Consider the following 15,014-nt stretch of genomic DNA (forward strand, 5'->3'; position numbering starts at 1 on the left):
TTCAAATTCGTGCTTTTTTTTGGTGTTAAAAATCGAAATTTATTAAAGAAAATTTTGGTAAAAATTAATGTATATATACATAGCTTAAAAAAAAGAAAAAAATTATTAAATGACAACTACTTCGGGCACTAATATAAGGGGGTGTAGGGAGAGCTGTGTGGACTTCAGGACTTGGGTATAGTGTTACGACGTCGTGCAAGGGCGAGTGTAGGGAGAGGTGGATAGTCTTGGGTGTAAGCAAAAATTTGTGGTCGGTTTCACGAGATGAGGTCGCAAAATATATACAAGTTGGTATATCAAGTGGTTCGGTACTCTCCGAAAAAATTTTAAGTGCTCCGAAGGCACCTTGGGTGAAATATTTCAACAAGGATGATTCTAGACTGCTTAAGAGTCTTCTTGTACATAGAGGAATGTATTTAGAAACTTCTGTACGTAGTTGGTAGAATGTTCAAGGAGGTTAGCGTTTAGAATCCTCTATTTGAGGAGGATGGGAAGGTTCTATATTTAAGGGCTAGCTAGGATGAATTCCTATAAATAGGCACCAAGGTTTACTTATACAATCAACTCAACACAATACAACCAAACACTTTGTATACCCTTTCAAAGCAGTCTAAGCATTTTTTTTAAGCCTTTTTTGCATACTTGCCTTCTTACTCGATCGTATTAATTGGGAGCCTTGACTAATAGACGTCTAGCATGTGTTGACCCATGCTAAAGGAATATGACAATGATGACAAGTGACAACTTAGAGCCCAAACTTTTCACTTTTCAATTGCTATATATGGTGGCAAAAATCTACTAGTATAACACGAGGGAGCTGATGCAACCAAAAATATATATATACATAAAAAAAATTGATTTACCATTGGTATTTAACGTTAAGTACTCAATTATCCTTATAACAAGATCAAAAATGAAATCAAATATTTGTTTTTCTATTACTTGTAATAAATAAAATTGAATGTCATATGCGTTTATTTTAAAAAATGGGAATTAAAAATGTATTATGTAATCCTAAAAAGTATTAATGAAAAGTATATCATTGACAAATGATGATTGTGTACTAATAACATTGTTAAGTCTTCATTATCGAAGTATTTCAATAATCCAATATCTTCAAGTTGTTCTATATCTTTTTATTTTTGTGAGACAAGGTTACACATAACACACATTAACTAAAGAAAATAAGTGAAAAACCTCTTAATGTTTAATAATTTTACTATTATGATTTTTATGATTACCATTATTCGTGGTAGTAAGTGGACAAGCGAGTTTGGAATTGGAGGAAACTGTAAATCTCTCACTCCCAACACATTTATTAAAGTTACAATTAATATATACCTAAAGAGCTTTAAAATTACAACTTTACCATTAAAAAATTATAATCATTAGAGTCCTAAATAATGTTTGAATTTTTTTTTTCACTATTAATATATTAACTTTGGCCATCATTTTTTTTAACATCATAAAATATAATTTAATTATAAAATAAATATTAATATTTATTATAAAGTTTTATAATATAATTTTTTATATTTTTGTTAATATTTAATTCTATAAATCTAAATCAAACTATTAAATTGGCTTGTATATCAACTTGACTGTGTTAGTTACTCTGGAATGGGAGTATAAATTTTGCTTATTAGACACCATATGTGTGCTCGTATAATTGCTTTCTTACTTCAGCGGACACAAAACCTTACCGGATCAAACCAAATCAGATTAAATATATGTAATAATACTCAATATTGAGAGTGAGAGATACCTCAAGTGGCTAGAGCTCCCTCCCGATTCCAAGAGATCCTGAATTGATTCTCACCCCCACCTTGTGGCTCTCTAAACACCAAAAAAAAGAGACCAAAAAAAAAAAAAAAAAAAAAAAACCCTCAATATTAGATTAAATAGATTATATAATTATATTAGCTTTAGATTAAATAGATTAGATTAGTCTTTATCATGATATAAAACGACCATGGAAAGAAACACGCTCTTCAAATTTGGTCAATTAATTTAGCACAAGTCTTCTTCTAGATCAAAAGCAAGAAACACAAAGATGAAGGCCTTTTCATGCTTCTCACACTCAAAACACTCCCTTTTTTCCTCCTCTCAAATCACCCCAATTCCTAATAAAGATGAATCCATCTTCAAATTCAATCAAAACCCAGTTCAATTCACCCCGAAATTCCCCCCAAAAACCCCTAATTTCCCCTCATTATCCCTAAATTCATCTCAAAATCCAACCCCAGAAAATCTCCCACCATTAGTAGTAGTAGGATCAGCAAATGCAGACATATACGTCGAAATCGACAGACTCCCAAAAGAAGGAGAAACAATCTCAGCAAAATCAGGCCAAACTTTAGCAGGAGGAAAAGGAGCAAATCAAGCAGTTTGTGGGGGTAAACTCTTATACCCCACTTTCTTTTTTGGGCAAATTGGTGAAGATGCTAATGGTAGATTGATTTCTGAGGAATTGAAAAATGGTGGGGTCTTTCTTGATCATCTTAGGAATGTTAATGGTGCCCCTACTGGTCATGCTGTTGTTATGCTTCAATCGAATGGGGAAAACTCGATCATCATTGTTGGTGGTGCTAATATGAGTTGTTGGCCGGAAGAGATTGATGATGCTGATTTGGAGATTGTTAGGAATGCTGGGATTGTTCTTCTTCAGAGGGAAATTCCTGATTCTGTCAATATTCAAGTTGCTAAGGTCTGTTTTTATTTGTTATTTGGTATTATAATTTTAAAGTTGTGTTTTTAAGGGTTTTAATATTGAAGTTGTGGATTTTGTGTGTGTAAAACTGATTTGATTTGATGATATGGATATGTGTGATGTTATTATGGGTGCTAGAAACATAATGAACTAACAATCGAAGAATGACACAGATTTCACGTGATTCACTAACGATTCTTTAGCAATGCCGGTCCTTTGGTAGAGGGGCATACGATACTACGATCTGTTAGGACTTTGAGTAGTTGAAAGTTTTATATAGAATAACTAGGTGTTTCCCTCCAGAACAATTACAAGTTTATTGTAAGCCTAACATTGACAGTAAAGTAGGCGAATTTAAGTGCCAGATTCAAGGCATCCCAATGCTATCAATCACTATTGGTATTAGAGTGATAAATATTCAATATGCTTCGGTTTTGCTAAACAGTCTCCTACACGTGTCGTTAAAGTGATCAAACTATGGTTGGTGAAGGTGAATTCTTTCCATTGCTAAAATTGGTACACTATCTCCTTTTAAGAGTTTTGCAAATGGTTTTGCATGAGAATGAGATATTTGATTGTAAGGGATGGAGGAGGAAGATTTTTGTGGATGACTATAAGGAACAATCACTTTTGGTTCATGTAGCCGACCCTACTTATGGGATTAAAGCTTTGATTGATTGATCTCCTTAGGAGTTCTATTTTATGCTGAATTGCTCTATTCTGTGTGTTACATGACCCTATTCGCTTGATAGGTAAGCTATCATATTTAGTAGAAAGCCTACTTAGGTGTAAAGAAATTGAAACCTGAAGGGCGCAGTGAGAACGTCTTAGTTGGAAGCTTGACAGTTGGAAAGGGAAGAAGACTTTGCTAAACATGTACCAATGTGATTTCCCTGACTAGCCACTCACAGCCACATGTGCTTTAGGTTGAAAAGGAAGAATTCATTCAATCAATCCATCAAAGCCTTAATCCCATAAGTGGGGTCGCTACATGAACTAAATTTGATTATTCCATGAGGTCATCCACTAAAATCTTCCTCCTCCATCCCTTATGATCCAATGCTTCATTCTCATGCAAATCCATACACTTCATATCCTTCCTAACCCCTTCCAACCAAGTCATTTTCAGTCTCCCTCTCCCTCGTTTAACCCTCCATGGTCCCACTCTTCCACTCTTCAAACCGGTGCACCCTCAAGTCTTCGTCTTACATGCCCAAACCAACGCAAGTGATTTTCCCTTATTTTGTCTACAATACCTGTCACCCCTACTTTCTTGCAAATAACCTCATTTCTGATTCTATCTCTTATAGTGTTCCCGCACATCCACCTTAACATGTGCATTTTCGTAACCTTCATCTTCTTAATGTGCTCCTTCTTAGAAGCCCAACATTGTGTACCATAGAGCAACACTGATCTTTTGGCAGTCCCGTAGAATTTTGCCTTTAACTATATGGGAATGCTTCGGTCACATAATAGTCATGTGGCCGTTCTCCATTTAAGCCACCTTGACTTAATCCTATGGGCCACGGCTTGATCAATGACTTCATTTTTGTGGATGATCGATCCAAGATACTTAAAACATCCACTCATGGTCAATTCATTTCCATCCAAACCTACCACTTCATCGTTTATCCCCTTTGGACTACCAAAACGACATACCAAATATTTCGTCTTACTCCGACTTAACTTAAACCCTCTAGATTCCAACCTTTGCCTCTATTGCTTCAACTTGGCGTTAACCACATTTTTAGTTTCATCCACCAAAGCGATATCATCCGCAAACAACATGCACCATAGAACCTCATCTTGAATTGGTCTACTTACTTCATCCAGAACCGCTGCAAAAAGAAATGGGCTTAATGCAAACCCTTGATGCCATCCAATTGTAATAGGGAAATGTTTTGTCAACCCTACACAAGTCCTCACATTTGTTGACACATCCCAATACATATCCTTAATCAAATCCACGTACCTTTGTGAGATACCTTTCTTCAACATTGCCCACCAAAGTACCTCTCTTGGAACTTGTCATATGCCTTCTCTAAATCAATAAAGACCATATGAAGATCCTTCTTCTTTACCCGATAAAACTCCATCATTTGTCTTATTAAATGGATTGCTTCTTCCATAGTAGATCTCCCAAACATAAAACCAAATTGATTATCCGAAATGCTTGTACATGCCATCAACCTATGTTCAATCGCTCTTTCCCACAACTTCATAGTGTGGCTCATAAGAGCTTGATCCCTCGATAGTTTGAACACGCAGTGTCTCCCTTGTTTTTATAAACCGGGACCAAGGTGCTCTTCCTCCAATCTTACGGTATCCTCGTAGCCCTCCATATCTTGTTGACGAAGTCTATTAACCAATCAATACCAATCTTACCCAAACACCTCCACACCTCTATCGGTATACCATCAGGGCCAACCGCCTTCATAAGCTTCATCTTCTTCAGTGCAATCTCCACCTCTACTCTTCTAATCTTGCGCACATATTCCATGTTGATTTCTTCATCACTCATGGAGTTATCTCCCGTCACAACCCCATTACTTCCATTAAAAAATTCCTCGAAGTGCCCCTTCCACCTATCCTAAAAGGAACAATTCAGTGTACCAAAAAATACAGCTTACATACTATATCTGGATTGCCCATTCTATTAGTTATATCTGCAAAAGTCAAGAAGAAAGGAGATGAACCCAAGACTGCTAGTGGCAGAAGTTTAGCTTCTGCTATTCATCCTAGAATTCAAAACTGGTCTGTCTTTAACCAAAATGATTTGATGATGCATAGCTTTTCATAACTTTCATAGTTTCGCACATATAACATGTGAAACAGTGAAGCAATGGTGCCATTTTGAGCAATGTAGCCTGAACAGTCGCATCATAGTTTTCTCCAACTCCTGCTCATCCAAACATGAAAAGCTAGCCAAGATAGAAATTTCTGCTATATCGGTATACCCTACTTTAGAGGAAAATCATGAAGGACACTAGGTTAATACACTGATTATGCTGTACTCCTTTTCTTATTACAGAGTACATTACTTTTCTCAAGTGTTTTCAATGTATCAACATATGTAATAAGGAGCACGCTTTAGTCTTTTCCATCACTTGTTCTAGAATAGTTTTGTATACAATTTTGTCTAAGAACTGGCTTAAAGATCGTAATGTGATGGTTCGACTTGGCAATTTTATACAAGTGGGAGGCAGTTTTTCCATCCATTCCCTTTCATTGTACGATAAAGAACCTCAAGGAATGAAGAGGTATTCTATATCTAGGCATCAAATTATGGAAGGCTTGATCAGGCTATGATGTGGCTGTTTGACACTTGAGACCGTCTAGATGGTGCAATTGAAGTTGACTTTAATGTACGAGTACCAATGAATAAGAAAATCTCAAGAGTCAGGAGGTCATTAGGATTTGGAAGGCGTTAGCAAAGTGGGGCATCTGGAATTTACCTAGTTCTTTTGCTGTGATTAATGCATTCAAAGTGTGCTTATAAGTGTGGGTGAGGTGAAAGCAAAGATCAGAATGGAACGGTGTCGATAAAAATAAGATAATTTGGGTCACTTCATTTTTTATACCATATTGGCAAAGTGTGGGTTTTGTTTTGAAATGTAGTTTGTTAAGTGCTGGTATAAAGTGCAGAATATGGTTTGGAAGATGATTTATGTGGCAATGCAAGTAATTCTGAGTTTCAAATTCTAAAAGTTTAATGGTCAGATGGTGTAATATTTTATCTAGAAATGTTTCAAATTCTGTTATCGTATTAAATGTTTGTTTTTTGTATTCTAGTCTTCCTATTTGTTCAGTAATTATTGCTTCTGGTGTTTTTTTTTTTAATGGTTTGTGTGTTTTCAAGCGTAGTGAGCAAAATAGAGATTTGAAAGAGATCTGAAATTACCATTTAAGAAATATCCTGAACTTATTTTCTTTTGACCTGATGTTGTGCATTATACATTGTTGATGCTGGTAAAAGCAAGCAAGTCACTTTGTGCATGTACAATGTTAATTTAACTGCTCAAGAGAAACCTTATTTTAGCCTATCCTTTCTGCTCCAACATGACCGAACAATGACCATTTTAATTATGGACAGGACACTGACTTTGTATAATGCTTACATAAATGTACAAGAAATGTATTGATCATTCCAATTGACCCGCTAGATTCAAATTAGCTTCATTGAATTATTGTGTTTAGATCTTTTCCTGTTCAGCTGGCTCTTCCTTTAATGTCCTATCTACCTTTAAAATAATGTACAAGAAATGTAATCAACCCGCAAGATTCAACCTAGTTTCATTGACTAATTGTGTGTTTGGGTTTTTCCTGCTCAGCTGGCTCGCCCTTTAATATAAACCCTATTTTACCTTTAAAATTTTGCTACTCACACCTGTAAATATTCTTGCTGGCTGAATTTTTCCAGGCTGCAAGAAATGCAGGGGTTCCCGTTATTTTGGATGCTGGGGGAATGGATTCTCCTTTTCCACCAGAGCTGCTAAATTTTGTTGATATTCTTAGTCCCAATGAAAGTGAACTTTCTCGTTTGACAGGGATGCCGACTGAAAGTTTCGAGCAAGTTAGTCAAGCTGTGACAAAGTGTTATGGAATGGTGAGCTCAATATCTTTTTTACTATCTTGCCATTTTTAGTTCTGATGCTTGATGTCCGTTTTTCCATATTCATTTAAGCTGCAGACCAGCTACTCATTTCATTTCCAGTTGTACCACAACCATTAATGTATAACTATGAGTCATTAACAAAATGCAGAGTTATTTGAGTTGTTTTATACTTTTATTGACTGCCATTGTTTGCAGGGAGTAAAGAAGGTATTGGTCAAACTTGGGGATAAAGGTTCTGCCTTATTTGTAGAAGGTGAAGAACCGGTCAAGCAGCCCATCATATCGGCTCCAAAGGTCCTTGATACAACTGGAGCTGGCGATACTTTCACAGCCGCTTTTGCTGTAGCCCTCGTTGAGGGTCAATCAAAGCAAGACTGTTTGAGATTTGCTGGTAAGACACTTGCCTCACATGGTCACAGCCCTTTATCTTGTCATTATTATTCATGCTATTTGAAGAAATATGAATAAATATTCTTGAACACCTTCTTTGTTTAGCTGCGGCCGCATCTCTTTGTGTTCAAGTCAAAGGAGCAATTCCAAGCATGCCTGATCGTGATTCTGTATTGAAGCTTCTCGGGTCTTCTTAGTGTAACAATTTCATTATAGCAACTTGCACATAGAGGGTGTTTGTTCTTTTTTTTTTTTTTTTTTTTTTGCTATTTATAAGAAATAAACCGTCAGGGTGGCTGAGTGATGGATGGTACTGGTGGACTCTCCAAAGGCTGCCACAACAATATTAAGGCGTAGAAAGGATTAGAAATAAGCTTGGTAGAAAACTGTTTAATTCGGGTTCATCATGGATCAGTGAGCATGCAAGCTTTGCATAATTTTGTGGATTGGCGAGCATGTAAGCTTGGTAGGAAGTTAATTGTACTTTAAACTGACGTCAAAATATTATGCAATTCTTGTTTGGTATCCTTTTCGCCTGATTTGAGACTGTCACCCTCAACCTTACACTTATATCCTTATAATACAACGATTTGACCACACTTGACCTTACCATATTATCTACTTTGTATAAAGGCCAGTGAATTACGTTTGGTGCTGGAATGCTGGTGTCGGTTTAATGAGCATGTACCTGTGATACTACGTAATCAGAAGACTGTTCCTTACATTGACTCTATAAATCCAAAAATGCATGATTTATATGGGTTTGTTTTGATAATTTTTTTGTGCAATGTTCTTGATCTTGAAAACCACTGGTGGTAAGCAATCTGCTATTCTGCACCAGTGAAAATGGCATGCATGTTGCTCCCTTTTGCACTTGGACATGGTTTTGTAGCGGAAAAATTGTAGAATGGTAAATTGGTAGCACTATTGCGTCATTACATTTCTCATTATATATGATCTAGATGTTCTCTAGAGTAGGTCGCAATGATTTCTGATAGTATGTTATTTGAACAATTTAATTTACTTCGAATTTCTTACTGCATAATTTTTTAATTTTTTAATTTTTTTATTTTGGGCTAACTATCAATTAAATCTAACTTTCTTATAGTGTCTTCTTATTTATTCACATCCCTAGCTATGCCTTGAGCAAATGAAAGGATAAGTGAAAGAGAAAAGGCAAAAGACAACCCTAAATATGTGTACACCAGGAAAATAGAAAACAATGTAATTTCAAAATTAAACTCTTTACGGTGTCAATGAATGAGAGCTTAACTCAAAAGTACCTTATCTTTCTCTTGCTTTAATAAATGTGTTAATGTTGTACTTTGTAGATCTTTAAATATTGGGTTGTCATTTGTTTTAAGGATTTTTTTACTTTTATAAAATAAAATAAAATAAATAAATAAATAAAATTGTTTTTTACCACCAAAACCTCTAAAGCTTTTATTTTACCATAAAAAAAATTGTAAAAATTGTTTTTTATCATCTATCGTCAAGAAGCCGCTGAATCTAACGGTTTGAAAAAAAATTTATACGATTTTCATCGCAAAACATGTTCCTCATAGATTTAGGGGGCATTTTGGCTTTAAGGATCCAATTTGAAGTTAGATTTGACCAAAAATGATTGAAATTGTCTTGTTTAGCGTGTTTCACGCAAATTGTAGTAGGCAAACAAGTCATTTACCATCATTTTTTGTCAATTCTGATCTCAAACTGGACATAAAAGACCAAACTCCCCCCCCCCCCAAAAAAAAAAAAAAAAAAAAAAAAACTAAGACCATGTGTTTGACACAAAAATTAAAGCATTTATTAAATTCCGTTAGGTTTATTAGTTTTTTTGTTTTTTTTTTCCTTAAGATAGGTGATAAAAGACATTTTTTGTGGTAAAATAAAAGTTTTAGAAAATTTGGTGATAATTTTTTTGGTAATAAAAAAATAAATAAATAAAAAAAAATCCTAGTTTTAAAACATTACAGTGGCCTATCAAGACTTGTCGTTAGTCTTTTTTTCAAATAAGGATATAATAAATTTCTAAATCTTTTTCCAAGTTCATATGCGTATATAATAATCTCTTATGTACTATGTATACAAATATACAATAGGATTTTTTTATTATTATAAGGGCCTGTTCTCTTACGTAGAAAATTTAGTTCAGTTCAATTCAGTTCAGCTCAGTTCAGCTCAGTTCAGTTTAGCTCCTAATTTCCTTCTCTTATAAAATATTCATTTCAGTTCAGTTCAGTTCAGTTCATTTCAGCTCCTAATTTCCTTCTCTTATAAAATATTCATTTCAGTTCAGTTCAGCTAAGTTCAGTTCAGTTTAGTTCAGTTCAGCTCAATTCAGTTCAGTTCAATTCAGCTGAGTTCAGTCAATGAGAACAGGCCCTAAATCAATGAATTTTTTTTTTTATTTTTATCACCAAAAGAATCAAAAAAATTTGTTTTTTATCACCAAAACTTCTAAACTTTTATTTTACCACAAAAAATAAATAAATAAAAATTGTTTTTTACCACATGCTGTAAAGAAAACCGTTAAATCTAACAATTTAAAAAAAAAATCGATTTTCGTTCGCAAAACATGTTGTTCAAAGGTTTAAGGGGACATTTTGGCCCTACATATCCAATTCGAGGTCATAATTGACAAAAAAAATGAACAAAAATTTCTCATTTTGCGTATTTTACGCAAATTAGAGTATTTTTAAGTAGAAAAAACGAGCTATTTACGATTGTTTTTTGTCAATTTTGACTTCAATTTAGAACTAAGGCCTGTTCTCATACGTTGAAATTCAGTTCAGTTCAGCTCAGCTCAGCTCAGCTCAGTTCAGTTCAGTTCAGTTCAGCTCATGTGTAATGATATTGCTAATGATATAAAGCCAAATTTCATTCTTTTAAGCTCTTATTACAACGACGATAATAATAATGACGATAATAATAATAATAATAATAATAATAATAATAATAATCAATAATCAATAAATAATAATAATAATAATAATAATAATAATCAATAAATAATAATAATAATTGTAATAATAATAATAATAATAATAATAATAATAATAATAATAACAATAACAACAACAACAGTAATAATAATCAATAAATAATAATAATAATAATAATTTATAATAATAATCAATAAATAATAATAATAATAATAATAATCAATAAATAATAATAATAATAATAATAATAATAATAATCAATAAATAATAATAATAATTATAATCAATAAATAATAATAATAATAATCAATAAATAATAGTAATAATCAATAAATAATAATAATAAAATAATAATAATAATAATAATAATAATAATAATAATAATAATAATAATAATAATAATAATAATAGTATATTTCTCTTAAATATTTTAATATGTATATTTGTATATACACATATGTATAATAATAAATAATCAAAGATCACTAATCCGTAGTTAAAAATCACTAATTAATAAGTTCAGTTCAGTTCAGCTCAGCTCAGCTCAATTCAGTTCAGTTCAGTTCAGTTCAGTCAATGAGAACATGCCCCTAAAGAGCAAAAATGCTCCTGAAACCCCTAAAGACCGTATGTTTGGCACGAAAATCGAAGAATTTAAAAAATACCTTCAAATTTACCGGTTATTTCGACGGCATGTGTTAAAAACATTTTTTATTTTTTATTTTTTTTTCGTGTTAAAATAAAAATTTTAGCAATTTTGGTGGTAAAAAAACAATTTTCTTTTTTTTTTTTTTTTTTTTTTTTTTGGGGGAGGGCGGGGGCCGGGGGTATGATGTAGCAACAGATAATTTGGTAGGATAGTGATGATTTAGGTTTTTTTTTCTACTTAGCCTTACTCCCTTCATACCCTTACAAGAACCACATCAACACGAACAACGAGAACCAAAGCACAACCCTATATTAATAAATAAATACTTCGTAGGACTTACTAATTATTCATTTATTATACGGAGTACAATTAATATGATCAAACATCTCATTTGTCATTACTTATTTTGACTTGGGCAATACCTGAATGGCGCCTAAGAGCTAGAATCTTCTTTAAATAATATCTTATTAATTAATCAAATATTATAAAATCGTTCTTTTTCACAAGTATGTAGGCGGTGAGAATAAAAACTAATTAATGTTGTTCTTTGAGGAAGAGCTTTGACTCTCACCATCACAATTTCAACAAAAGATTATATACCGTTGTTAAGTGTCCAATTAAATGATGCATAATTACAACATGTCCAATTGTTATTTGTACTAATAATGAGGTAATCAACTAGTTTAACACTCTTTTATATATTGTCGGCCATTTCTTTGCAACGGAACGTAGGACCAAAGGTACCCCATGTAGCAATGTAGCATGTTACATGCATAGAGTATTACATCTTAGCTTGGAGAAAAAATGGCAAAACTTGTATACAATGGATATATTATTGTACTTTGTATATATTATAATAGAATTAATTAGTCAAAATCACTTATAAGTCAAGTTTGTATGAAGATGATTTTTATGCGATTTCAACAATATGAATGTTTTAATTGTGCCAAGCGATTGTGTGTTAAAATGAGTAAAATTATAATTGAGGTCGCCAAAGATTATATTTATGACCTACAAGTTAAACTTTTCATCTCAATTATTAAGCCACATGCAATCAATGTAGGGTACAATTAGCTGTACTTATCAAGTTATTATAAACTACTTAAGAGGACATCCACCTTTGTTTTTGAGATGATTTGTAGTTACTTTATTTTTTTTTTTTTTTTTTTGTGAGTGAAGAACGCCGAGTAAATTCTCATAGTTTTTTGGTTCAATATTTGCGGATAGACACTTTAAAAGGTTCAATCTTTTTCACTGACTTGGTTATTTTGGTACATGCATGGAGATAGAGTCACAAGGGTGAGTAATGAGAATTGATTTCAGAATCTCTTGGAATTAGGAGGGAAGCTCTAACTCCTTAAGATATCCCTCACTCTCTTTCCACTAGACTTGGTAATTACTTTGTATATTGGTTATACTTCAATATATATAGATCAATTGACATTAAATAAGAATAATAATACAGCGCGTTTTCGTTGTAATTGGTCACACCGTGTGCTGGTGTTATTTATTTAACAGTTACTTAGTCGGTTAGGGGTTACTCGATCGGGCAAGTAACTCCGATCACACAGTTTGGCCAGTCATATATGCGAAAATTTGTGATAATAATATTAAAAAAAAAACACTTTTAAACTAATAAAATATTGTATATTTTGGTTAAAAGAACTTAGGGTCAAAATTAGTAATTAAGTATATCAATAATTCTACAAAATCCATATTATTATTTCATGCAATAATTAAAGAATCGAAAAAGTATATCCATACACATGTACGTTGTCTACGTACAAAATCGATTGTAGTGGAATTAGTGGGATGGGGACTTGTTAAAAGATATGAACCATCTCATCTCTATATCTTAATCAATAATTTGAAGCTTACGTAATTAACGATACTTAATTAAAATAATTAAGTACGAGTAGTTTCGTTGCACCTCGTCGTCAACACCAAAGGACAAACTTTTCATATATATTGATATGTTGTCCTTCATTACTATACATTGCAATTGGAGCACTTGCTTATCTGATTTTGTCGTGGCTTCTTTTCATTTATCCACCAAGGACCACTAGCTAGCTACGACGAAAAGGGCCCTTATTTTGTCGGTCCAAGACTTCATTATACGGATAGTATATTTCTTTAGCCGATACGTTTTGATTTTTAATAGCATTTATATAATCTATCTTATGTGAGAACTAATTATTATATAGAATATAGTTAATAATGCAGAAGTTTGAAAGATTTGTTTCAATATACATTTCATCAAATAGTTTTTATTAAGGAAAATTTGCCAATTACTACCGCAAGTTAATACTATTTTGTAAATTACTACCGTAAATTTAAAAAGTTGTGAATTACTACCGAAATTTTTTTTAAGATGTTGCGATTACTACCAAACCTCCATTAAACCCAACTATGACGTCATTATATCACTTTAACCCTTGGTTAAAGCCCTTAACCATGACGTCATTATATCCCTAAACCATTTTCTTTTTTTTGGGGGAGGGGGGGAGGGGGGGGGGCTGGTTAAAGCGCTTAACCATGGTCAAACACGGGTTAAAGGGATATAATGACGTCATAGTTGGGTTTAATGGGGGTTTAATTTGGTAGTAATCGCAACATCTAAAAAAATTTTGCGGTAGTAATTCACAACTTTTTTAATTTGCGGTAGTAATTTACAAAGTGATATTAACTTGCGGTAGTAATTGGCAAATTATCCTTTTATCAATTGTTTTTACTAATTAATAATTAGAGATGTTAATTGTTGAATTTATGTGTTGGCTAATAATAATAATAATAATAAAAATAATACGAAGTAATAATTTATGTGGTAGGGATGGTTTACGTGCTCAACACCTTATAAATTGTTTGAGTGGTGCTGCTGTGGCATTCTCTAATGAGTTGGTTGACTCTATTACCGATGTTATTAATCTCTTTCTAGCTGGAAAATGTCTTATGGAATTAGGAGAGTACATTGCTAGTGTTCTTCTCACGCCACTTGTCAAACCCGGTGGTGGTATTCTATGCTCCTCTCACGCCACTTGTCAAGCCCAGTGGTGGTATTCGTCCTATAGTTGTGGGTACTGTTTGGCGACGTCTAGTTTCGAAGGTCGGTGCTGTTAAGGTTGACCAGTCTTTGGGAAGTTACATTGATGGTCTTTAATTTGGTGTTGGGATTTCTTTAGATGGTGAGACAATTCTTCATGCTTTGAATCGGTTGATTGTGGATCGTGGTTTTAGTGTTGGCCTCTCAATGTTGTTGGTGGATTTTCAAAATGCCTTCAATCTAGTTGATCGTGAGGTCATGTTACATGAAGTTCGTCGTCGTTATCCGGGCATTTTGCAATTATGGGGACCACACCTTATGGTCATCTCAGGGGGTGCAACAGGGTGATCCCGTTGGTCCTCTGCTTTTTGCTTTGGTTTTACAACCTCTAGTAGGTAAAATCAGATATGCTTTTGAGGTATGTCTTTAGGCGTGGTATTTGGATGACGACACTATATTATTGGGGACACTTTGGTGGTGGGGAAGATTCTGCAGTTGATTATGGAGGATGGGCCCGGTTTTGGGTTACATCACAATGTGGAAAAAATAGAAGTTTTTTGGCCTACGGAGGACCCTCGCATCAAGCTTGTGGGTGTTTTTCCCTCTAATATTGCTCGACCTTTACATGGTATTAAGTTGCTTGGGGGTCCCGCTAGTTTCGATCC

The 15,014-nt window shown here is 33.5% G+C and overlaps 1 protein-coding gene across 1 annotated transcript; it reads left to right on the forward strand.

The window, feature by feature from the left end:
- Positions 1 to 2,026: 2,026 nt before the first annotated feature.
- Positions 2,027 to 8,254, forward strand: LOC145627061 (ribokinase-like). The gene is made up of 4 exons (XM_081679463.1): positions 2,027 to 2,707; positions 7,131 to 7,316; positions 7,521 to 7,716; positions 7,821 to 8,254. The coding sequence occupies exons 1-4, from the start codon at positions 2,054 to 2,056 to the stop codon at positions 7,910 to 7,912; spliced, it is 1,128 nt and encodes a 375-aa protein (XP_081535589.1). The 5' UTR covers positions 2,027 to 2,053; the 3' UTR covers positions 7,913 to 8,254.
- The last annotated feature ends 6,760 nt before the right edge of the window (positions 8,255 to 15,014 follow it).

Source organism: Chenopodium album, chromosome 4 (assembly GCF_948465745.1).
Source record: "Chenopodium album chromosome 4, dcCheAlbu1.1, whole genome shotgun sequence".
Taxonomy (NCBI): Eukaryota; Viridiplantae; Streptophyta; class Magnoliopsida; order Caryophyllales; family Amaranthaceae; genus Chenopodium; species Chenopodium album.